Below are 25,142 nucleotides of genomic sequence, written 5' to 3'. Positions count from 1 at the left end.
AACCCACTCTGGGTCACAGCAAATGAGTGGCAACTTGTCATTGGCTAAACACCAAGACAGAAGACCTTGGTGTATCTGAATTATCTGTTTGACTCCCTGATGAAGGCTTGATGCCGAAACGCGTCGTAGTCATTTTAAACATGTCATTGTGACAATGCCAGATTAATAAAAGTCATTTTTATTAACTCACGAGAGTGACTTGGGAGTTTTTCTTTGTTTTTCCATTGGACCACTGCACTGTCAAAACATCCATAAAGCTATGAAACACCTTGAGGGCCCAAACGAAACTTAAATTAGAAAAGTGCATCACATCACATGTTGGTCTTAAATATCTTATCAGTAGAGTACCTGGATTGAATTATTGTAAATGACATGATAATACATGTGAACATTTTCAGTATGTTCATAATGAGTTGGTGAAGCTTTTATGATTGGATAATTGATTAACCATGCCAGTTGAGTTGTTCAGTTAGAGCCCAGTGTGGCTCTACAGGAAACCACCACGCAGACTGAAGGGGGTGAATTTCTGAGCCTGCTGGGCTCCGATCTCAGCCACATACAGAGCTCCGGTCTTCATGTCCAGGTCCACCAGGTGGGGCTTCACCTCATCGGCCAACTGGATCACACTCACCACTCTGCACTGGCCGATCAAACCCACCGGTGGCGCATCCAGTACCGAAATCTGATTGGTGTTGAGCTGGACGACGACGAAGTACTTCTTGTCCGGGGTCAGGCGGACCGAGTAGGGGGCGTCCTCGGTGAAGCAGCTGCCCCACGTGCCCAGCCAGTCCCCGGTGACGGAGTTAAAGACCTGAATCCTCTTGTTGCCCCTGTCGGCCACCCACACCCGCTGGGCGTTGTCCACGGTCACGCTGTGGGGGATGTAGAACTGGGCCAGGCCCTGACCTTTCTCTCCGTGGATCCACAACACCTCCTGCTCTTTAGACAGCTTGATGAGGCGGTTGTTCATTCCACCATCACCATCCACGATGTACATTTCCCCGGAGCTGTGGACGAAGATCTCAGCTGGTTGGTCAAACTGCAGCGGGCTCAGACCAGAACCCGCCTGCCCTGGTGTGCCAAGAATCTGACAAATACAAAAACACCGAAATGATTGGATTCTACAAATCACACAAAATAGTTCAAGTGTAAACCAAGCAGGTGGAAGCTGAGCCAACAGTTCCTCGCACCAATTGAGACTCCTACTGTGTGTAAAGCTGTTACCTGAAGGAGCTTCCCAGATGGCGAGTACTGTTTGATGCAGTGTCCGTATGGGCCATTCCCCACGTCTGTGATCCACACCGTTGGGTTTGATGAAGCCGCATCTGCTAAAAATATCCCGTGAGGCATCTCCAGTGTGGTTGTGTTCCACGGCATGAGGGAATCTCCATCTGTGGTGAACACCAGCACCTTGGGCACGTTGTCACCTGAGAGCAAAGCAAATACTGGGTGAAGCATTGAGCACATTTTGTACGGAGCAAGACACACGAAAGCGAAAGCGTCCGGGAAACCAGGAAATGCTGGTCGAGTCGACCACTAAATAATAATATCAAAATGACTATAAAGACAAAATGATATATTTATCGTCTCTTTAATGTTTTACTGGTGCAGCCAAAACATTTTCCACATTGACACAGTGTATTCTCTCACCCACAGATGTTTCACTGTAGAGCCCTGGAACATTTAGCAGCTTAACTTTGTAAAAATAAATAACACATTTAATCAAAAATCAAATAGTTGCTGTGATTATTGTTTCTATATTTCTTTCAGCTCTATAGCAACTCCACTTCTGCCTGTGACCAATAGCCTAAGGTTCCTATGATTTCTCTAATTTCTAATATTGAACCAAAATAAGAAAAAAAACCTGCCTTTTGCCACCTGTTTCTGCTTGTTCACCTGCATCTATTTCCTAAATTCTTGGTACCCCACTCTCATTTTAACATTGTCTAATAATTCATTACACCACCTCTCTATTTTTTTAAATCTCAAACTAATAGGCTATAATACAACTCTCAGATAAGGCCCCATTTGTCAGGCTTTTTCTTCTGTACACAGTCAGCACATCCACTGAATACAATTCCATTAACAAATGTTTACAGGATATGGTAGGCTATTGTCTGGTAAAGTAAAAGCTGTAAACTACTGTTATAACTTGCAAAAGCATTTTACCTGCAAAGGGAACAGCTAAACCAATGTTTGCTCTATGAAAGCCAGTGCATGTGAGTATTTATTTACCTCTCTGTGCAACATACACCACACCAGCATACTGGTCGACAGCCACGCCAAACACCTCTCCGGTGAAGATCTCGGGGTACCTGGGCCAGTTCAGGTCCAGCTTGTACAGGGGTCGACCCTGCAGCTGGTAGTCCTGACTGATGCTGGGGCCGCCCTGCTGCTGCTGCTGCTGCTGGGTGCCGATGGCTCCGTACAGCACCATCATGAGCAGGACTAATGAGATCATGCTGGAGGCTATCAGACACCTATGGCCTCTCTTTTTCACCAGCATCAGTGTTTTCGCTGCTGCGTTGTTTAATGTCCGGGCTCCGAGACGTTAGCTTAACCTGTGTAGAGAGGTCATTAAACGCCACTTGCTCCAGGACAAACAAACCGCTAATATTATAATATAATATAAGATGTTATGCGTTTAAAATAATATAATTTGAAACCTATTAACTACATAAATTGAATTCACTTCCTCTTCAGAAAACAAACCAGTGTAGACAGTGAGAGAGCATTAAACGCAGCATTTCCGGTCAAAGCGGCACAATAAAAACATCATTGCTAGTGTTATACCGGTTATGACAGTTCAGACTCAGCGTGTTGATAAAGCCACATTAATGTTAAAAAATATAAATGTGTAAGAGTAAATATGGAGCATGTTTTAACAGTAGTTTTTCTAAATGTTCAACTCTACTATTCGTTAGACTTTTAATTTGATAACAAGTATTTTCTATTTCCGGTGGCTTGACGCAGCAAAACATCTGACGCCTGGGATCCACTGGCGTTCGTTTCGTCCGCCGCGACGCGGCTGCCAGTTCATTTTCTATGGGACGCGTCAAACCGTTAATGACGCGCCCGCAAAGCATTCTGGGTAGGCGGCGCGTCCGTTCGAGCAGTTGCGGCGCGTCCAAAAGTTGACCGGAGCTCAACTTTATGCAAATGAATGCGTCCGACGCAGGGTCGCTGTCCAATGGGGAGCGAGATAGAGAACAGCTCGGGGGGGCGGGGGTCTGCTTGTCCACTGTCCGTTAACTCGCCGGTCTGTGTTCCCGCCTACCGAAGCGTCCGTTTTTTCAGAGGCGTCGCGTCCGGCAAGAAATCGCATTGACGCCAGTGGATCCCTAGCGTGACCGAACGGCTTTTTACGTCACGACGTGTTGACGCAGCGTTGTGCTGTGTGGAGGCGACTGTGCTTCCCCTGACAGTAATTTTCTTACAACTATTTTCTGGGTCTTTTGAACCACAGTGCGAATGACAGTCCGCGGAGGACAAAGGCACCTTTCATGTAGTGTAAACCTTCGAAGAATCGACTCCATGGAGGTCGTGGACAGCCCGCTCAACCTCGTAAGTGTCGCTCCCGATGTTGCAATAACAGGCTAACGTTACTGTAGCTAGTAGGGGATTGTATAGGTAAGCTACAGTAAGTTAGCGGCTAGCCGCTCCGCCGCTGCTCTCTGTTTGTGTTGCTCTCTGTTAGCCTGGACGTGCTACACATGGTACATTTTGGGCTTTGTCCGCGACAGAGCGAGCTTAAAGGGATAGTTCAACATTTTGGGAAATTCGCCTATTGCCATAATCCCTATAGATTTCGGAGTAGACCCCATTACCTTTAAAAATATGTGCATGTTGTTTTGAGATCCGCGGACCAGAGACGCGAGCTGCTCGTTGAACACAATGGAGGTGAGCGGTACAAGGTCCCCTGTCCCTCAAAACTCCTCAAATACACAATCCAACCACTCCAAAACGCCTTATCTTCCACTAACCAACTCACTCAGTATTCCTCCACACAGGCAGGCTCTGTGACGCTACAGAAAAAGTAACTAGAAACTATAACTGATTATAGCTACTTAATGTGCCCAACACTGCTAATTAACTTGTTGACAAGGCCTTGTGATGATGTTCCTCTTTTAGCAGGTTATTTAAAATGTCAGGGCCACACTGCTCAAACCCTCTACACAGGAGAACAATGAACAACAAAACACAATGCAACATGGATATTGTTTAATATGTTGCTGTTGTCAATGAAGAGCAACAATAGTGGCACTCCCTCCAGAACAAGCTATCTGATCTGGCTTATGGGGACTTTGTGTTCAGCATTATAATCAAAGAAGACATGTTGAAGTATCAGAAACAACAAGGGGTCGACTGTGATGTTTCCAGGGCTGATTCTGATCATTAGTAACCAAGGAGAGGGGTAGGTAAATAGAAACATCTGAACAATGTCATGCATTTGTACAGCTCCAGCCAGGTGTCCCTATAATATGTTTATTAAAGTAGTATGAACAGGCTGATGGGAATTTATTGGGTGCTTCCAGTGCCGTTTCCACCTGGGAACCCACTGTGAAATACCAATGTATTGTGTAGTGCTCTGGTAAGTGTGTCTTGTGTCAAGTTGTTGGAGTTTCTGTAACTGGAGGCGTTTCTTTTTTTTTTTCCTGTTCTGTCTCAAATCAGTTGACGTTGCTGTTCATTAAAGCAGCCAACTACCGGCTGTAGCGTCTGATGTTGTTGTTGTTGTTGTGCCCAAGCTCTCATACCTAATGCTATTTTAGATCTGCTAATTACTTAAGCTTTGCAGTTAGTGATGGCTGTCCACTCTTCCTCTCCAGCCATCTGCAGGGGCTGCAGCCCTGGCTGGTGGAGGGCAGCTGCACAACATCTGAGTCAATTACCGGTGCATTAATAAAAGTAGCATTTAGTTCAATTGACTACTGTTTGTACAGCTGACTAGTTAGAGTAGCAAAGCCAATTGTTTTCACACACATCCATTTCATACCATCTCCTCTTATACATTATGCAGTACCTTCAGTAAAAGTAACTGTTGTTTCAACATTTAGTAGCTCCATCTCTGACATGATTTGCTCAGTTGTGGTTGGTTTTAGTCAGATCCACCTCACCCAGACACCACGCTGTCCTCTGCAGCCTCCCTGCCCTGCTGCTCTCTGCTCCGTGTGGAGGAGCTGTGTCGATACAGACGAGGAGAGAGTGCACCATAAACACCAAAATCTTATTTTCTGATCTGCTAATCTCACTCACAGGTCTCTTCGGGCACAGATAAAACGCTCCTCCCTTTTACAAACTGAGAAGTGCTTCAGAGCTCTTACTGGTGCAGTCAAAACATTTTCCACATTGACACGCTGTATTCTCACAGATGTCTCACTTAAGAGCCCTGGGACATTTAGCAGCGTAACTCTGTAAAATAACCAACACATTTAATCAAATGTCAAATAGTTGCTGATTATTTTTCTATATTTCTTTCAACTCTATAGCAAATTTACCTCTGTCTTTGACCAGAAGGATTCCTATGATTTTTCTTACATCTAATATTAAACCAAAAAAAACCTCCCTCTGTTTGTTCACCTGCCTCTTCTCCACTCGCTCCCTCTGAGCCCTGTTTCCTAAATTCTTGGTACCCCACTCCAGTTTTAACATTTGTCTGATTCATTGCAACCCCTCTCTATTTTTAAACTCTCAAACTAATATGGATCAAATCTTTTTTCTTCTCTCTTCTCCTCCGTTGCCTTTCGTCCCCTCCACGTGTCTCCCCCTCTCTCTCTCCAGGCTCATCAGCAGAGCAGGAAGGCAGACCGTTTGGTTTCGTCTGGAAAGTATGAAGAGGCTATCTCCTGCCATGGAAAAGCAGCTGGTATGTTTTATAACACTGACACTGTCTGTCACTCTCTTCTCACCTTTAGCATATAGCTACTCACAAATAAGTATGATGGACATGTGATAAAGAGCTCATGTTTGATGGAGTGTTTAAATAAATGCCTGTGTGCATAATAATGCTGCAAACCTGGGGCGAAACACCTTCAAGACAGTAGAGTTGACAAGAGAGTGTGAAGTTAAAGACCCTATACAGCAAACGGTGGTTTAGTGTCAGCGTAATCTGTGTGTGTAGTGTATGGTAGAGCCTGTATTAATGAGCTGCTGGTTAATAATCAGTCAGCACGTAGCTTCCTGAAGTTGCTCAGTTCTGTTTCTGTTTCTCCTCCAGATCTTTTGACTGATGCAATGAAAACAACAGAGTGTGAGCAGGTGAGTCACTCAGTGTGTGTGTGTGTGTGTGTGCAAATGATGGGCCTTGTTTATTGGAACATCAGTTTTCATAACAGATTCAGTCCAGGTGTATGTATAGCAATGTAAAGTAGGATCCTGGTTAATGTATATAGGTAGAATAATCACCAGGGATACAGTAAACCTTTGCTTTCACTGAGCAGCCGTAATAAAAATGGGAGCACTAAGTAGCAGGTAAAGGAAGGACACCGTTGTCCTCCGACGGTGAGAGAGTGAGTCTCTTGTGTCAACTGTCCCTGGACGCCGTGGCTTGTTTACTTAGGCCTGTACACACAGGGTTGTTAGCAAGCAGCAGAATCTCTTGAATTCAGTTAATTACATCATGTCCTTGATTTTCACATGTGTGACATACTGACTTTTTGAAATAATCAAAATACACCACAGGACTGGACTGTATTTATGATCAGGTTGAAAAGTAGATTCTGTTTATTTCTGTTTTGTGTAACACTCTGTGACTTTTGAAATTAGATTTTACCAATAAATATAATCTCAAAGGGACATCATAAGATATTGTGTATTTCCCATTTAATTCAGTCACTGCAGGGACCTCTCTGTTACCTTCTCTAAGTGGAGTAATCCCAGATATTGTGGATCAGACACATACATCTTAAAGGGATAGTTCAACATTTTGGAAAATTCGCCCATTGCCATAATCCCTATAGTTTTAGCAGTAGATTTGTTACCTTTAGTTGTCGGTGCAAGCTATTTTTAGAACGGCGGAGCAGAGCTGCGAGCTGCTCAGAGCTACGCTACGGAGGCTAATGGAATTTCTTGGTTTCCCTCATCAAACTCATCAAATACACAATCCAACAACTCCAAAACGCTCTCGTGGACAAGTTGTGACCTGCACATTCACCACGCTATGAAATAATAACGGAACGTTACGAGACGGAGTTGTTTTCGAGGTAAATTCATGCAAAACCGCTGATGTGCGTTCCCGTCGGGGGCAGTTTTCGGCAAGCAGTCTCTGCATTAACCTCTAAAACAACTCGGTCTAGTAACGTTCCGTTATTATCTCATAGCGTGGTGAATGTGCAGGTGACAACTTGTCCATGAGAGCGTTTTGGAGTTGTTGGATTGTGTATTTGATGAGGGAAACCAAGAAATCCCATTAGCCTCCGTAGCGTAGCTCTGAGCAGCTTGCAGCTCTGCTCCGCCGTTCTAAAAATAGCTTGCACCGACAATTAAAGGTAACGAATCTACTGCTAAAACTATAGGGATTATGGCAATGGGCGAATTTGCCAAAATGTTGAACTATCCCTTTAAAGAGATCAGGCTCAGGGTCAATGTATTTATTCAGGCTTCATACTGACAGATGTGTAATTTCAGTTCTGTATGGGTTTTCTATGTCAGTGTTGGAGTCAGTGTTGATGTGTGACGGTGTGTCTGTAGGCTCGTCTGTCCATGGAGCTGCAGAGGGACAGTCATATCAAACAGCAGCGACTCATCCAAGAGCGCTGGAAGAGAGAGGCTCGCCGCGAGGCCACCAAGGCCAGACCCGGCTCGGGGCAGCCCTCCGGCGGCCCGGCCCCGCTCGCCCAGACCCAGGCCACGGGGCAGCTCCAGTCCCACGGCGCCCCGGGCCTCTCAGCCGCCGAGTGCGGAGGCTCGGAGAGAGAGTACGACACCTTGCTCTTCCAGCTTCAGACTCGGCAGACCGGAGGCTGCCAGCCTTTGACTACACCGTGCCCCGGATCTAAGACCACCAAAGATGACAAAACCCGCCTGGAAGAACAACAGACCACCATCGAGGACCTGCGGCGCCTGGTCGACCACCTGATGAACGAAAACCAGCGTCTGGCGGCCGAGAACGAGCGGCTGCGGTCGGAAAACAGCCGGCTGCGCTCCGAGGCGGCCGAGGCGGTAGACTTGGTGGAGCATTCGGAGCTCTGGGTGCTACCGCAAGCGGGCGGGCAGGAGAGGAAAAGCACAGGGAAGGGGAAGGAGATCGCAATCCCCCAGCTGCCCCCGCTGGAGATGCCAGCTCAGGAAGACCTGTGTCTGGATGACCTGCCTCCTCTGGAGCTGCCGGAGGACATCCAGAACGAACTACAGGAGCTACTGGATAGAGATAAACTGTAATAAGACAGACGTCTCTCATACACACACAAACACACACATACACACACACAGTCACAAGGGTTTAGCCAGTATGGCCTCTACATGCTCTGTGTGTCTGCTCCTTGTCCTGCTCTGACAGGTGCTACAGAACTGAACAGTGATGGAGCTGTCAGTCACACGCAGGCAGACCAGAGGTCCAATCAGGCTCATTAAGAGATAACATCTGCACCACTAACACCATCTAGGTCAAAGAGAGAGGTCGAGTCCACCCACAGTCACAGATGATGTCATCATGAGGTTGTGTGTCAGTGTGACATACAGTGAGCTCAGCGTGAACCTTCAGGAACCTAACCGAGGCTGCCAGGAACGTGCGTTTTAAACGACATCGTGTGTAGTTTGATGAAATAATTCTCACAGATCTTCCTCGCCATTATCACATCTACGTCCAATGTTTGTGTCATCTGACGAGCTGAGCTCAGAGCATGACAAGCGGGCGGAGACCATAACATCCAGGTAATGATGTAGAGTCTGTTTGAGGACTTTTATTTTGAAATGTGTGTGTGGATTTATCATATTGTGCAGAACGTCTGGAGAAAAAAAAAAGCCATAAAATAGGTGTTCTGAAGCTAAATGATGGTGATTTTATCCAGAAGTTAGAATATTTGTACGTGTGTGTGTGTGATGTGAATGATAAAAACAGTAGATGTGTGGATGTACAGGCGTCAGTTTAGCCAGCCAGTGATTATTGGAAAATGATTCATAGTTAACTATTTAATTAAGGAAATATTAAATAAGCAATACCATTAATTTATCTTTAAATTAGACTGGTGCTTTTGTTAATATGTTTTATTTCAAATATTAGCTCTGAATCACTTTTTTTTTTTTTTTTTTACTTCTGCAAAATAATCTGTAAATTCCGTTTTCTGTTGTTTTCCGTTGCTCTGTGTGTGTGTGTGTGTGTGTATAAGAAGGAAGGTTGAACAAACATCAGTGAAGTGAACCTGAAATCAAATAGAATGGAATTTCTCATCTCTGACTGTCTGATATGTTTACTGTCCAGTCTTTGAGTTGATGTTCTTCCGGGAATCTGGAAAATTAAGCAGCGATGCTCCGATCACATTCTATTTACCACAGATACCAATCATCTATGAGTGTGATTGGCCAGATACTGAGCATCTTTGGCATAAATTGTAGAGGGCACAGACAGATTATTTTTAAGATTATCAGTGACTAGACATTAATCCCGATCTTTCAATTGTGACCTATTGAAAAATTGAAAATTACCTAATAATAATCAGCCAATCAATTCATCATCCCTATAAATAACCACGTGCTGTTACTTTTGCTTCACGTGTTATAATCTGGTTTCAGAACCAGCAGCCGTACATCTGTGTCTGTGCTCTGGTGCTCTATCACAACATGTTCCCAGTGTCCTCAGTTGTCATGGAGAGTCCTGGGATGAAGCTGCATCATCATCATCATCATCATCATCACACTCACTGTATGTTACACTGACACACAGATGCCACTGTGGGAGCTCTCCTAAAGGACGAGTGTGTAAACGACCATGACCAGATGTTAGATTTGTGGATGAACTGCTCTTTTATGAGCAGCATCATCATCAAAAGAGCTCCAACACAACCAGTTATTGAGAGTGTTAACAATGCTGGTCTGACCCTACACACACACACACACACACACACACACACACATACACAGATCAGGATGATGTGCAGTGTGTTTCAGCCACAGAGCATATTGCTGTTGTTGGGGGAAAAAACTCCACTGCAGCCTTTTTTATTTTCTTAGAGCAGATTGAGATGACAGACTGATGACTTGTGTGTGTAGTGATTCTTACATCTCTGATGTGACCTGACTGACAATAAGAGGATTTAAACACTCTCTGATTTACATGCAGATGGATGCTTCTGCACAACAACAGCAATATTAAAACATCTCTCCACATGCACTCTGATGGAAGGAAATTAAATACACACACAAACACACACAGTCACTGTTTGTTCACACTGCGAGCAGCCTGGTTCATGAGTTGATATAGATATTTAAATATCTATATCAACAGTCATAAAGGTTTGGAGCAGGATGTTTGCAGTTTAGATCAGATGTCTGATGATGATGTTGTTCACCTATTGTGGATCACTGTAAATCACCTACAGTCTCCAAATCTTAGACATGAGGGTGTTTTTTTTTTCATTTCAGACACTCCTGTAGAGATTCACAACTGTCTCACAGAGCAGAAAGAATAATTTCATTAAAGGGAAAGTTCAACATTTTGGCAAATTCGCCTATTGCCATAATCCATATAGTCACAGGGGTAGGTTCATTACCTTTGATTATCGATGCATGTTGTTTTGAGATCGGCGGGGCAGAGACGTGAGCTGCGCAGCGAACACAATGGAAGTGAACGGTACAGGTCTCCTGTCCCTCAAAACTCATCAAATACACAATCCAACAACTCCAAAACTCTCTCGTGGACAAGTTGTGACCTGCACATTCACCACACTATGAAATAATAATGTAACATTACGAGACAGAGTTGTTTTCTAGCCGGAACTACATTCCAGACATGGCTGTGGGTGGAGGGATTTCAAAAGCGCAAATAGTTCCGAGTTTTTGCTTCATGGGTCTTAATGTTACATAATTATACATGATTATTTCAAAGCGTACCAAATGTGCAGGTCACGACTTCTCCATGAGAGCGTTTTGGAGTTGTTAGATTATTATTATATATTATTAGTAGTAGTTGATGAGTTTTGAGGGACAGGGGACCTGTACCATTCACCTCCATTGTGTTCGCGGAGCAGCTCACGTCTCTGCCCCGCTTATCTCAAAACAACATGCACCGATAATTAAAGGTAATGAACCTTCCTCTATGACTATAGGGATTATGGCAATATGCGAATTTGCCAAAATGTTGAACTATCCCTTTAATCCATGAGTGAAAAACACGTGCTGACATCATGTGGCAGATTTGCACTGCCTTGCCATGCTGTATTCACATATCATTTATTCAACGTTCATTTTCATAGCTTATGGTAATGAATGATAAGAAAGGGCTACATGGACACTGAGAGGAGCACACACACATCTAAAGCAGTGCTGGATGTAGGTCAGCAGAAGACTGAAAGCTTCCTGTGTACACATCCAGCAGAAAAGCTCGTCTTTTAAATATAAATCCATTCAGTTGTAGCTTCTGTTTTGGTCTCCGCCTACTCCTGATGATGGAAGCACATAGACTGAACCATGCACATCTGCATTATGTGCTGACTGAAACACTGGGATGGAAGAGGCTAAAATTAGAACCATTATGATAAAAATGATGAATGCAGCTTTAAATGAACTGAATTGCTCATCCTCTCCACGTGTGGTCCATTGACGACATGATTGGCTATTGAGCCCTGGTGCTGCCACCTTGTCTGCTGTGCTGCTCGCAGTCTGAATACACGTGACTCCATCACACACACACATAGTCACACACACAGTCACACACTCTGAGGCATTTGGACTCCCATTGAGAATGGTGTCTTTCCTTTCTGGATCAATAACAGTGCAGAACTGGCTGCAAACAGGACACCTGTGCTGCGTTCACGACCTATGCAAAATATGATAGATCCACATTTCAAACAATACAAGACTCACTGGGAGTGTTTTGGTCGGTGAGGGGGAAGCAGTGGGACTGACACACGGACAACTGTAGAAAATATTGTTTTTTTTCGATAAAGCTAACAGAGTAAATGACTTTGATGACAGTATCTCTGGCAGGATGTGTTATCTTGCTGCATGTTTGTTTTATCGTTGACATGATGTTGGTTTTTGCAGTGGAAATGTTTGACTTTGTCATGATGTGTTCAATGTGAGGAGGTTAAATGACTGAGCTCTACAGAAAACACACCCTTGAGTTTAAAACCGTCAAGCGATTTTGACGACCGCTGCCGTAGGACGTGAATGCAGCATCGCTCCGAAACCATGGAGACAAGTCACTTTGCAGCTGAAGGGGGAGTCTCTTCTCACTTTGTACATCAAAGACCGGAGGACGTCACACGATGGAAAGCTTCAAGAGCCGGCGGGCCCGGCACAGCAGTAATCACAGTAGCCAAAACAGCTTCAGCAACTCTTCTCAATAAACCCAACCCGTGCCTTGGACGACTTCCTGTGCTCTGGTGGCAGTCACAGCTCTGGATCAGTGGATCAGCCGATGGATGAGCAGTTCTCCTTTGTGTCAGGATGACAGGATGGGTGTTGAACCCGTCCACACGGAGAAATGCAGCACTTCTCAAATCATCTCAGCTCCTCAGAGCGCTGGTCTTCCCTGGTTTCTACCAGAAGCCCACATCTGGATCTGTGTGACACGCTCCTTTGTCAGAATTCAAGTGTCTAATGCCATGTAGCCATCTGTGCTATCATCATCATCATCATGATCATCATCCAACCCGTGATGCCCCCCCACCTCCTCCCCTACTCAAACCTTCACTCTAAACATGCTGACAGGAGAGGAAATAACAGAAATCATCCTGATAGTTGACCTCTGTGGGGTAGTGAAGGCGGATGCCAGAGATTAGCCAGGTCCACTCAGTGTGCAGAGCAGTGAACACACCTGCAGGCTTCAGGCTCAGGAGAGGCGACAGACTGCTCCTGCTCCTCTGAGCCTGTGAATGTGAGCAGGAGCTGCAGGCTTTTATATCAACCAGGGTTTGACTGAATAACAGAAGCAGGTGTTTGTACGGTGTAATGCAGTGAACAGCAGCCTCCACGCATCACACAGCTCAGAGAACAGGTGTGGAGACGTGTGATTCTACAGACTCACCTGGTGTTCCCAATAAACTGCACATTGGCTCTGACACAGGTGTATTTTAAGCCAACGATCTGCAGACTCATCCCAGAATAGTTATTTTTAGTTTCATAAAGCTTCAAACAGAAGCTGAGCTGGTTTTTAGAAGTGCACTCGGTGGAAGGATCTGACTCTCTTCACACCCAGACCCCCCCACCCCCCTCTCTCTCAGACTCCTTTTATGAATTTAATAATGTGTGTGTGTGTGTGTGTGTTGTTATATGTGATATTATATGATTTTTTTTTTTTTTTTTTTGGAATGATCATGTGGAAGACTGATTAGAGCACTTGTGTGTGAGAGCCGTGTTCTGTATGTGCTGTTGAACACACGTGTTGTACAAGTGATGTTTGGGGTTTGAAGGCCAGTTCAGGTACCTTCACCTGCTGTAACCATGCGTTACCTATGTTTTGGCTTACAGTTCATATTTCATGCTGGTATTCATAAGAAGAATAAAACATTTGATGCCCAAAACTCTGTGTTTTCCTGACTTTGACTCTTATCAGCAGCTCTGTGAATGGATTAGGTTGTTTTTTTTCTCTGAATACCAGTGATTTTCTGTTTTTTATGTCTAACAACACCCAAACCCCATGAGAGGCAGGTGATTTCCTTTCTTTTTTTGAGAGGAAATGCATGAAAACTCCTGGGTTTGTTATAACATGAAAAAAATGGAATAAACACTGCCTGTCCAAAAAAAACACTTGGATTTAACTAAGTTAATAGGTAAGAGCCTCTCATTGAATAATTACTGCATGGATGATTATGTTTCAGCTATGCTTCAACTTATTTAACTCTTAACTGATGCAGTCTCATTTCTTAAACAACCATGTCAGGAGACACGTCCTGTGGTCATGGAAAATATATTTATCTCTTTCAGAAGGGTCAACTTATTGGCATCAAGCAAATAAAACATCTAAGGAGATTACTGAGACTTCTAAAATTGGGTTAAGTATTATTAAAAACTGGAAGGATAGTGGGGAAATACCATCTTCAAGGAAGAAATGTGGTCCAATGTGACCACAGAGTCCAGACCTTAACCCCATTGAGAATCTTTGAAAAATTAATGCAACTCTGGACAGAAATAAATGTTGTGACATTGCAGAAGCTAATTGAAACGATGCCACAGCAAATGCGTGCCATAATCAAAGCTAAAGGCGGTCCAATGAAATGTTAGTGTGACTTTCTTTTTGGACAGGCAGTGTATTTTCACTTGTATATTGAAGATGAACTTGCTGCTACTTTGTGCAACAGACACAAGCACTGAGATTCAACACTCAGCCTGCTAGTCCGACCATGGAAAACTACAAGTTACTGAAATACTACAATAAAAACGAGCCAAACAGACTCATGTCCAAATCTCTGAGTCACCTCAGGAGTTTCCTTACAGGCCCACAGTTCCTCTGCTGTTCACACTGGATCATGTATCTCATGAGCAGAGTGACTGACTGCACAGTGTGTCCAGTCTGGAGCTAACAGGCTAACACAGCAAACAACACAGTTTTAATACATGAAGACCAACAACGTAACCAGCCACACACACTTTAATTGTTGCCCTTCCTTTATCGGACAGCATTTATTTTATTGCATTTTAAATCCAACAATCCACACACCAGACATTTTACCAACACAGACCCGACAACCCAACCACACTGTGGTGAGTACATGAAGCTTTGGTTTCATTAGTCACTTACGAGCATTAAATCATCCACATTATAATAAGAGCAAGGTTGGTTTGTTGTTAAACTTTAAAAAACTAAATGATGGTTCTTGGTCTCTAGAGCAAATGAGAGACTCTCCAAGTGTGCAGAACTCTGCTGGTCCACAGAGCTGTTTGGAAAACAGTTTAAAATTAGACTTGTCACTTTAAAAAGTCATGTTTGAAGAAAATCAAACTAACATTGTATTTGTTTGTAAGAGTCTTGAGGATGAGTGTGGAGCTCCTCTGGCTGTGCTGCAGCAGTAGGTTGTTTCTGTTGTAGAGTCGGCCTCATCTATGTTGGTCCACAGTGAGGAATCCAAAATATTTCCACTGTGCTTCTCAGGTGGTCGGACCAGCACAGCTCTGCTCTGTAGTGTCCTCTTCCACTTGTATTGATTAGTCTAGTTAGTAAAGAGCCAGTAGGGCAGCAAAAGGTCAAAGTGATAATAGATTTGAAGAGCACCCTCTGCTAGACCACAAGGGATTTGGACAGATAGTAATGACAGCCCTGCAGTAAACAATGACAACGTGTCCATAAGCACATTGAACTGTGTGTTGCTGTGATTGATCCTCTTCTTAAAGCTGGTTGTGGTTTCTTTGACTTTCCACACCATCACTGTCGTCCTGATAGACACCACTTTGTTCAGGCTTTTTTTTCCTAAAATCAGTCAATAGGAGTGATTCTGCTTCAGGACAGATGTTCTGCTGAACCAGAAGCACGGCGACGGATCTGAAGGACGATGTTTCTGCCGGAGAAACAACATATACCCAATTCCTCTGTCTCTCCACAGCAACGTCTACAGTCTCTGCAGTGAAGCACTGACACAAACAAGTCAAACTGTAAAAAGCAATGAGAAATCTTAAGCTCACACAGTGTGCTGCATCCTCCCACAGCAAAGTACATTATAAAATGAGATGACAAAGCAATGACAGCATAAAAAAAACAAATTTGGGAGGAGGTATATGTGCAAAAACAGGTGGTTACAAAATAATACAATTCAAAACGATATATTCACTGATAAACAAAATACAGCTGGAAATTTACAACCAGACATGTGATCAGGTCACACAGTTAATACCCTAAATACCCTAAAAATACACAGGTAAAAAGTAGGAAAAACAAGAGATAATCATCAACTGTAAGAGGAAGTTCTGGGTCCTCAGAAAAACTGAGAACCTGGAGGAATGACACTGTTCTGTTCTCTTTCCTCCTCTTCACTGGTGTCCACTGTCGTCCTCTGATGGCAGTAAGGGAAAGTGTTAATCTGCTGCTGTTTTTAAGATCGAGTCAAAGCAGGGTCGGTCCCTCCTCTCTTAAAGTTCAAAGGAGAGTTTAGAACCGCCCGTGTCCTGCTGAGACCCGGGCTCTGATATCGTCACCGCTGTGACAGGGAATGTTGCAAGTGTCTGCGTCTAAATGTGTCCGCCAAGATTTTAAAAAAAATAGTCTGTTACTACACTGAGCCATACAGAGGTGAACAGCCTCCGACACTAGTGTCAGCGCTTCCTCGTTGATAACACACCTGAAAGGCAGCTGAAGCAAAACTGGCACCAGGTTTCAAAAGGTCCTCGTCATGAGGCGGTTTGCGTGCAACCTGACGGCTTACTTCATGGGTCATTAAGTCATTTAATGAAGCGGTGCAGGTCATTCAGAGGCCAATTATAAAAACAACATTTGGGTTGCCAGGTTGTTAAAAATAGCTTTGGCTTGTTGCTGCTAAAAATGCTGGGAAGGTGCTCTCCAACTGTGTCTGCCTGCTGTAGTAGTATAGTATATACATTATTAAAGCTGAGTCATGCATATTTTAAACTGTCAACAGCTACTGTGGCTCAAACTGACACCTACAATTATATTAACTGCTATACAACCATCAATATGTTACTTGCATTCCATCTAAAACCAGCTAAACTGTGGAGTGACATTAATAATAGTCAGGAACCTGACTCAGCACTGTACTACACTTCATCCATCTCAGGTTTGTTAACATTAGTCAGCGTCACAGCTGAGTTGATCATTATTTTTACATTAAAAATTGACATTGAAAATGTTATGATGCGAGCAAAGAGAGTGAAAAACAACTGAATGCTAATGTTGCTCAAACATTCATCATCACAACATGCCAGATGTTGTGTTTACAGCTCTGCTGCCCATGAGTGGACAAATACACTAATCAATGTAGCTTTAACAAAGTCCACTGCTACAACTTTGACACATAGGAGGCGGCCGACTATTGGGAGACATCCTAATGAATAGAGGAGCCAAATGTATGATGGATGAGAATAAACACAAGCAAAGCCTGGCAATCCAAAAGTTGTTCTTATGAACAGCCTATAACTGTGCTTTAAAGCATTTGATAATGATCTTGTTAATAGATAAGTCTTTCGTTAGTTAATAAACTCCTCAGAGGAGGCCTTGTTGGAAAGTGGTACCACAAACAGATGGATCTAAAATCTAAAAGACCACAGATATCGCATCACACCAACACACATGAATGACAGATGAAACAAACACAAGTCCAAGCAAAAAAAAAAAACATCATGTACGTCATTGTCTCAACGACAAACATCAAAGTTTTCTGACAGTGAATTCTCTCAGAGTCTCTGGGATCAACTGGTAATAAATATGTCAGCAGAGAGATTAAAGAGTCAGAGCTGAAATACAGACAATACCGTGTGTGTGTGTGTGTGTGTGTGTGTGAGAATGTGTGTGTGCATGTGCGTGAGTGTGTGTGCGTATGTGTATGTGTGTAAGCCAAAAGCTTTTCATGTTGCATAATTAACAGAGCTCAGTGCTGGCCTCTTCTTGCCTTTAATCTTCAGGGATCCATAACGAGCCTGGTGACAAAACAATAAGAACAACATGTGTCATGTGTTTCTGCAGCATACAGATGATTTCACAACAAGAATAAACACAACACAACAAGTAGACTCCTCTCTGATCTGTTAAGAGACAAATGCTTTCGGCCGTCTGAACCCATGTGTTAACGGAGCAGGACACTCACATCTTTACGGACTCTGGCTCGTGTCATCTTGACGCTCTGCGATCGTCTCAGTCCTCTCTGGGTGACGGCCTCGTCCTCGGAGAAGGTCGGCTCGGCCTCCTCATCCGTCCTCTCATCCTGGTCATAGTAGTACTCTGGAAAACAACAAACACACACACGCATGTCAGGAACATCGTGATACACACCGAGATGTGTACTGTAAATGTGGGTATTTCTGATGTGTGGTTAAAAAGCTGAGGTCAGGAGTCTAAAATCATACAGGCAGGTGAAAGAAGGATGAGGGTAAGAAACACATACATCACTGAAATGAACAAGAAGTCATTTATTTAGGTCAATCTAACACTTCTATACTTCTATTGTGGTTCTAGAGTTAATTTATTATTCAGTTACTTCATATATTATTATGTTCAGAATTTATATTATAATAATTAAAAAATAATAATAGTTTGGTTTGCCTGGTAGGTAAAGTGTCTAAGTTTCAGCTTCTGTATTTTATCCAACCAATAGATTCATTCAAGCTCTGAGTGTGTCAGCAGCTGCTCCAGCAGAGGTCAGCAAACACCTGTCTCAATGCTGCTTCCCTGAGCAGCGCATAGTAACACAACAGTCACAAAGGTAATACATGAGCCAACACATAGACCTCCTGTTTCACAGTGCAGCAGGGAAAATCAGCTTCATAATAAAATGGGCTGCACTGATATTTTCTCTCATTGACACGATGATGGTGGCAGAGCTCTCATACAGGGCTCTGGGTCTGCTCAGTGGGAGCAACTTGAGGTTCAGTGACACCATCAGGACCAGGACCAGGACCAGCTCAGTGAGGAGTGGACAACCTGCTCTGCCTCCTGATTCTCAGCTGGACAAGTTTACTAGAGCAACAGGTCAACAGTTTATCTCTGACAATGAACAGAAAACAGCTGCCATGTTTCTTCTGCTTCATTTCAAAGATGAATATGAGCACAAGTAGTGAGACTGCTTGGCTGCATGGTTTTCATTTCAATACAAACTGGTTCATTCTTAATGTGCAACAACATGATCACATTTTGATGTTTGGAAGCTTCTTACAAGCTGCACAGCCTCACTAAAATCACACAAATCCAGGGCCTGCACATTGTTCCATAGTGTTCCTGTTGCTGATGTTGTCACATCTGGAGTCAGTCAGAGAGGAGAACACCTCCCCACTCTCCAGAGTTGGGCCGTCTCTCCACCTTTCACCTCCCAGAGGAGAGAGGGTGGGATGAGACCTCGAATTCCAACTCGGGGAACAAAAATACCATCTGAACACTGTTTGTGTTGGCTGGATGCTAACTGTCACAAAAGGACAAGCGAATAAAGGAGCTTAGTCCTGCTATTTAAACAGCCCAGATACCGGGCTGTTGAAGGTCCCTGCTCTCCTACATTCACACTAAAACAAAGCAGCCCAGCAAAGTTCCAGGGTTTCATTTTCACTGCATTCAACATTTTCATTTCCAGCCACTATCAGTCTACTCTGTGGTGATACTCTCCTTTCCTGTCAGGCACAGAGCTGGAGGCTTTATTAACGGGTTCCTGCCAGAGACCTGGAACACTTTGTCCAATCAGGACACTGGAATCCTTTTAAGGGCTAGTTCAACATTTTGGCAAATTCACCTATTGCCATAATCCCTATAGTCATAGGAGTAGGTTCATTACCTTTAATTATCAGTGCATGTTGTTTTGAGATCTGTGGAGACATGAGCTGCTCAGCGAACACAATGGAGGTGAATGGTACAGGTCCCCTGTCCCTCATCAAGCTCATCAAATACAGCTTGCATCTCTGCCCCATGGATCTCAAAACAACATGCACCGATCATTAAGGGAAATTAACCTACTCCTATTACTATACGGATGGCAATAGGCGAATTTGCCCAAATGTTGAACTATCCCTTTAAAATTCCTCTAGAAAATCCAATGCTCACACAGGAAGTAGGAGAGGTTTTGTCTTGACCTGCTAGGCGATGTGTAATGTTGATCCCTCATTATTAGTGCATGGTTTCATCTGTCATATTGGCTATCAGTGGGAGTCAATGTCCATTTACAGTCCACCTTTGGCCCTGTCATCCCACAGCCCCATTAGCACAGTGCAGAGCTAACGTACGGCTCAGAGTATCCTACATTAGTTATTTAATCAATCAGATCAATCAAAGGTCAAAGCCAGTAATGTGTTTGTCTGCCTCTTCTGCCTGTCCAACTTCCCTCCTCTGTAGTTTTAAGAATTGTTTCTCAAACAAGAGGAAACAGTGTGTTTGTGTATTTTTAGCAGCACATTAATCCACATTTGCTGCTGTAATGGGTATTTGGGGCAACAGGACAGTGTGTGCATGTGAGGGACCCAGTCAAAATAAACTGATGTGTGTCCATAACCCAGGGTCAGTGGAGGGCAGCTGTGTAACATCAAGTACAACAGCTACAACAGCATATACAATGATGGGAATATTGGTGTTACAAATAAACGACTTGCTGCATTTTCCATTAGCGAGTAATCTGAAAAGCTACCGTTTTCCTGTTATAACGCCGTTACTATTACTGACAATAAAATACACCATTACTTGACTCAAGAAGTCCCTTCACAAAATAATACTCCCATCTTAATGGACGTTATATACACATTTGTTTCAGTCCATCAACTAGTCGGAAAAGAGATGTTTACCTGGAACTAACCAACTCACTCAGTATTCCTCCGCATAGTCAGGCTCCTCGATGGCCGTCGCCGAGCCTGACTGTGTGGAGGAATACTGAGTGAGTTGGTGGTTAGATTAAGAGTAATTTGATATATTTGAACATTTCATAATTTTTTTTAATAAAAAAGTGACACAACAGTTACTTTCCCTGGTAATTAGTTACTTTCACAATATAGTAACTCAGTTATTTTTGGGGGACAGTAATAACTAACAACAACTAATAATTTTTTTTAAAGTATCCTGCCCAACACTGGTCATATAATATTAGAATTTAATAATTAGTTTACCTGATGATTTGTTCTGGCGGTGACTAACGAGGGTAATAGCATTTAATCATTTAGGCTAGTTAATTAATTACACACATCACTTGGCTGCACATGGGATTGACTGACATTATACAGAATATCTCCAGTTATCTCTGCAGTCATGAGGTTTGTTTAAACAAATCCACTGCAGCTTCGATACGACCAGTGGAGGTCATGTGATGTGAAAACTTCTCACAGCAACGAGAGAGAGAGAGAGAGCAGATCTGAGGGTGAAAACATTTCTCTTCCCTTCATCTCTGTGTCTCTCTGCTGACGGGCTGAGCTGAATACATAATACACTCTTTCCTCTCTCAGTATGCTAATGTTGTCTCCCAGCCCTCCTTCCCTCAATCCATCCACCTCTTCTTTCAATTCACTCCGTCTCCATTCATCCCTTACATTTCCACTCTCCTGCTATACACTCATCTGTCCTCTTCTTCTCCTCCTACTCCTCCCCCACTCCCAGCCCCTACTCCCTCTCTCTCTACATGCCTCACTGACTGGGCTCTGTGTGTGTGGGTGTGTGTGAGTGAGAGAGAGAGGGAGAGACAGAGAGGTAGACAGAAGGAACAGAGAGAGTGTGTGTTTGACATTCCACCAGCATCGCACTGAACCTCATCTCATCTCCTCTGTCTGCGGGAAAGTCATCTTTCCCTCTCTCTTTCCCTCCCACCCACACACACACACACACACAGTCACACCTTCAGAGTGCTTTCATTGTAATGCCTGCCAACCTGCAGGTCCCATCGAGAAAAAAAAGGGAGGATGGCGGGAAAGAAGGAAACAAAGGACAACGGAGATAGAGCCTGAGGAGACCTGAAATGCTGAATGAAGAGTTGTTGCCGTGTTGACTGTGTGTTGTGTTGTGTGTTGTGAGAGCAGCCCATCTGTGCGCTCTGTGGTGTGCACGGCATGACCTCATCATCAGTACTGTTCTTTTTGAACATCCGTTTTGCCAGCATTTGTCCAACACTGAGCCACGTCACATTATTTTCAGAACAGGCTGTGACTCAGGAGTTCCATCAGTTTGCAAATGAGACGTGTTAAACACGTCCTTCATTTTCTGTTATGCAACATCGTTTGTGCTTGAATGTCTGCAGGTTTAATGCCTGTATAGGGAGATATTCTTTATTCAAATCCCTAGTGGCTACTAACTTAAACACTAAAAGTATACAGATATACAACAAATGCCTGTGTGTGTTTGTGTGTTTGTGTGTGTGTGTGTGTACCTGGTCCGTCGGCAGCATCAGTGCTCTGAGATCTCCTCATGGCAGGGTTGGCTGAGTACGGGTATCCTCTGCCGTCCTCCTGGTTTATCTGGGAGAGGTCGTGCATACTGAGGCTGCGAAGCTTCTCTGTGATGGCTCCCTGACCCTGTCACACACACACACAAACACACACAGATCAATATTGCATGACTAGCAAACTGCACGACAATTCAGACACAGTGGGACACAAACCAACATAGAGATGGAGTGAGCAAGCCAGTGTTGAACACAACCTCAGTCTGTGGAGAATCGACTCCACTGCAGTGAGGTGGGATTTTTGTTGGGAGTTGAAAACTCTTAATTTATGGTTATGTAAAAAAAGTACATGAATGTCAATGAATCGTCTTTTTTGTATAATAGTACGCCAGAAATCTGATGTTAACATCATACAATTTAAATACTGAATGGAAGTGACGTGTTGCCCGCACTTGAAAACAAAGCAAAAGAATTTGAATTTTATGAGCTGGAAGAAAATGACACAAACCTGAGCAATAATATAACAGAGAATTAACAAATCAATCAGCCTGACTGAACTGGGAACTGCTCTTAATTTTGTGGCTGATCTGTGAATACATACAACATATTGGATATGCATGCGCAGTGTGTTCCCCTTCATTCAGTTGTTCTTGGGAAGCCATAGACCTGGATGACTGTCAGTCTTCACAGACAGCTTTCTGAGTCATTATTCACTTTGTCATCATAGAGTAATGATGTAGACTGAGGGGTAAAACTTCTGAGACACTGGAAGCCAGTGGTCTACATACTACATACTGACTTTCACTTTCCTATGACTAGTGTACAGCTCTGAGGTTTGTCAGAGAGAGCATCATCGTTCACTCAGCTGCTGGAACACTTGGCCTCGGCCTTACAGAACGTTTCAAGAAAGTTATAAAGTCCAGTTACTTTGAACTCCATAACAGTGGCCACACTACTGAGGAAAAACCTTCAGACTCATGTCAAATTACATTACAAATGCTCTATCCAGTGGTTAGAAAACTGATAAAGCAGATGGATAACCTGGATCAAACCTCAGCCTCTACTGTCCTGCTACACGTTAAACAACTACTTTATCTGTATCTGTAGATCAGTCAGTTTCGTTTTAAATCATTCTGATCAAGTTGTCCCTTTAAATACATAAATATGTCACATGATGAGACACAGTAATACAAATGTCATGATCAATATGGATATTACTGACAAGAGACCAGTATTCTACAGTGATTAAGATGTCATCTGGACAAACTTCACAAAATGAAACCATCAACACAACAAAGGGAGAAAAAACTCAAACATAATCAAAGAAACAGGAGGAATTAAATATGTTGAGTATTACAATGAAATGAAAGTTTAAACAGAGGAGAAAGAAAACACTATTCATAAAGAAGAATTAGATTATAGATCTTGGGCACTACATTGAGAGGAAGGTGGAAATAAGCACTGATATGTGTTCTCAGCTACCAGCTCTGGTGAAAGAACAGAGATGGATGGGGAACATGGTGGAGTGATGCTGGTGTGAGATGACCGGGAAACACTCTGTCAAACATGCTGCTTACACTGACTGGTTTTTACCTCCCAGAGCAGCCTGCTGACACACAGAAACCCTGAAGAGAGAGGGATGTCAGTGCAGACAGGAGGGAGAGAAAGAGAGAAACAAAGTCACAAGAAGGTTAGCTAGAGAGCAAGCTGGGGCAGATCCACACATCAACATCATCATCATCATGGTGACCAAAATAACATTAGGAACACACAGCGTGGCTCCAGGTCTGTCTAAAGTGAGTGTGCATGCAGTCAGACACTGGGAGCAGAGGAAGTCCAGATGAATGGTTCCATTTTTCCTCTAATTACCCGAGGCCCTCTATAAACACCTCTATACAGTGTTATCAGCACTGAGAGGAGCATAACACTCTTACAAAAGTCTGTTACACTAGGAATCATCCCTAGGCATCATGCAGAGAGATGGCAGGCAAGCAGTCAGCAAGTGTGTACCTGCACAGGAGGATTATGTAAAAACATGCCTGCATGCAGCTGCTATGTTTTTGTTGGTATGACGATGTACCAACATGCTGGAAGAGAGAAAACCACAAGAGGCATAGGAGGATATTTTCATGCCATACTCAGATCAGTTCAGGAAGAAAGCTATAGATCTTAAAGTACCAACTAGGGTTTAAGAACATCAAGTATAATATACATGAAGTCCAATGTCACTGCATTTTAGGCATGCACAAACTGTAGATCCGTGTTCTTAATGTGGGAGAAGCAACTGTCCCTTTGAACACAGAAGTGTGACATGAGGACAGTTTTGTGGAAAGAAGAAAATATGGAAGTTGTGAAAATAACCAACTTCCAAGTTTAGCATGTCAAGGTTATCCTGAATATACAACAAGACTTTTCACAACAGTCTTCTCTTGTGTTACCATGCACACTGAGGACTGTTTGTGAAGCACCCACTCAGCTCAGTGGAAGATTGTGATTCAGACTGGGCTCTGGTTGACATGCTCTCTTTCGGGGCGTGCTCCGTCGGCTGCATCTCCAGAGGCGAGTCTCTGCAGTGACTGCTCACAGAGCGCATAGGATCAGACCAACAGCAGCAACAGCGGAAGAGAGCAGTAACAGAAAGGTCCAAAAGCCAGTCTGTTTCTCCACACCTGCCCAGGCTTTATGGATGCAATTTAAATTGGCCGCAGGCTACATGCACATCAACGCTGCATGCATAATGAATCACCTACACACACACACAGGCCTTGAGTGAGTCTCGGGAGTTTCTTATTTAATAAAATCACATGCTAAAAAGGCTGATTACCTGAGATGCATTAGTAAAAACAAACCACAGCCCCACAGTCTCTACTTCAATCTTTCAAAGTGCTCTCTGAACTGTTTGGTTCAGTCTGTCAGGTAGAAGTACTTTATGTGCAACACATCTGGTTTGATTCAACTAGTAAACGTTAATCAATTGCAACTGAAAGA

The 25,142-nt window shown here is 43.5% G+C and overlaps 3 protein-coding genes across 3 annotated transcripts in view; 1 reads left to right on the top strand and 2 right to left on the bottom strand.

The window, feature by feature from the left end:
* Positions 1-232: 232 nt before the first annotated feature.
* On the bottom strand, positions 233-2,668 carry LOC146967655 (NHL repeat-containing protein 3-like). The gene is made up of 3 exons (XM_085761482.1): positions 2,236-2,668; positions 1,225-1,427; positions 233-1,087 (listed from the first exon to the last, which is right to left on the bottom strand). The coding sequence occupies exons 1-3, from the start codon at positions 2,504-2,506 to the stop codon at positions 488-490; spliced, it is 1,074 nt and encodes a 357-aa protein (XP_085617608.1). The 5' UTR covers positions 2,507-2,668; the 3' UTR covers positions 233-487.
* A 684-nt stretch (positions 2,669-3,352) lies between these two features.
* On the top strand, positions 3,353-10,267 carry nrbf2b (nuclear receptor binding factor 2b). Its single transcript, XM_085761217.1, has 4 exons — positions 3,353-3,564; positions 5,782-5,866; positions 6,218-6,258; positions 7,690-10,267. The coding sequence occupies exons 1-4, from the start codon at positions 3,472-3,474 to the stop codon at positions 8,377-8,379; spliced, it is 909 nt and encodes a 302-aa protein (XP_085617343.1). The 5' UTR covers positions 3,353-3,471; the 3' UTR covers positions 8,380-10,267.
* A 5,205-nt stretch (positions 10,268-15,472) lies between these two features.
* Positions 15,473-25,142, bottom strand: part of reep3b (receptor accessory protein 3b) — a 31,275-nt gene continuing 21,605 nt past the window's right edge. Inside the window, exons 6-8 of the mRNA XM_085760747.1 lie at positions 22,140-22,284; positions 17,907-18,040; positions 15,473-17,739 (exon numbers count right to left, since the gene is read on the bottom strand). Coding sequence (XP_085616873.1) covers positions 17,668-17,739; positions 17,907-18,040; positions 22,140-22,284 — 351 coding nt within the window. The 3' untranslated portion in view covers positions 15,473-17,667. The remainder of the gene's footprint in view (positions 17,740-17,906; positions 18,041-22,139; positions 22,285-25,142) is intronic.

This window comes from Trachurus japonicus, chromosome 19 (assembly GCF_045865225.1).
Source record: "Trachurus japonicus isolate A0001 chromosome 19, Traja_1.0".
NCBI classification, from domain to species: domain Eukaryota; kingdom Metazoa; phylum Chordata; class Actinopteri; order Carangiformes; family Carangidae; genus Trachurus; species Trachurus japonicus.
This window is presented reverse-complemented; position numbering and strand designations above follow the sequence as displayed.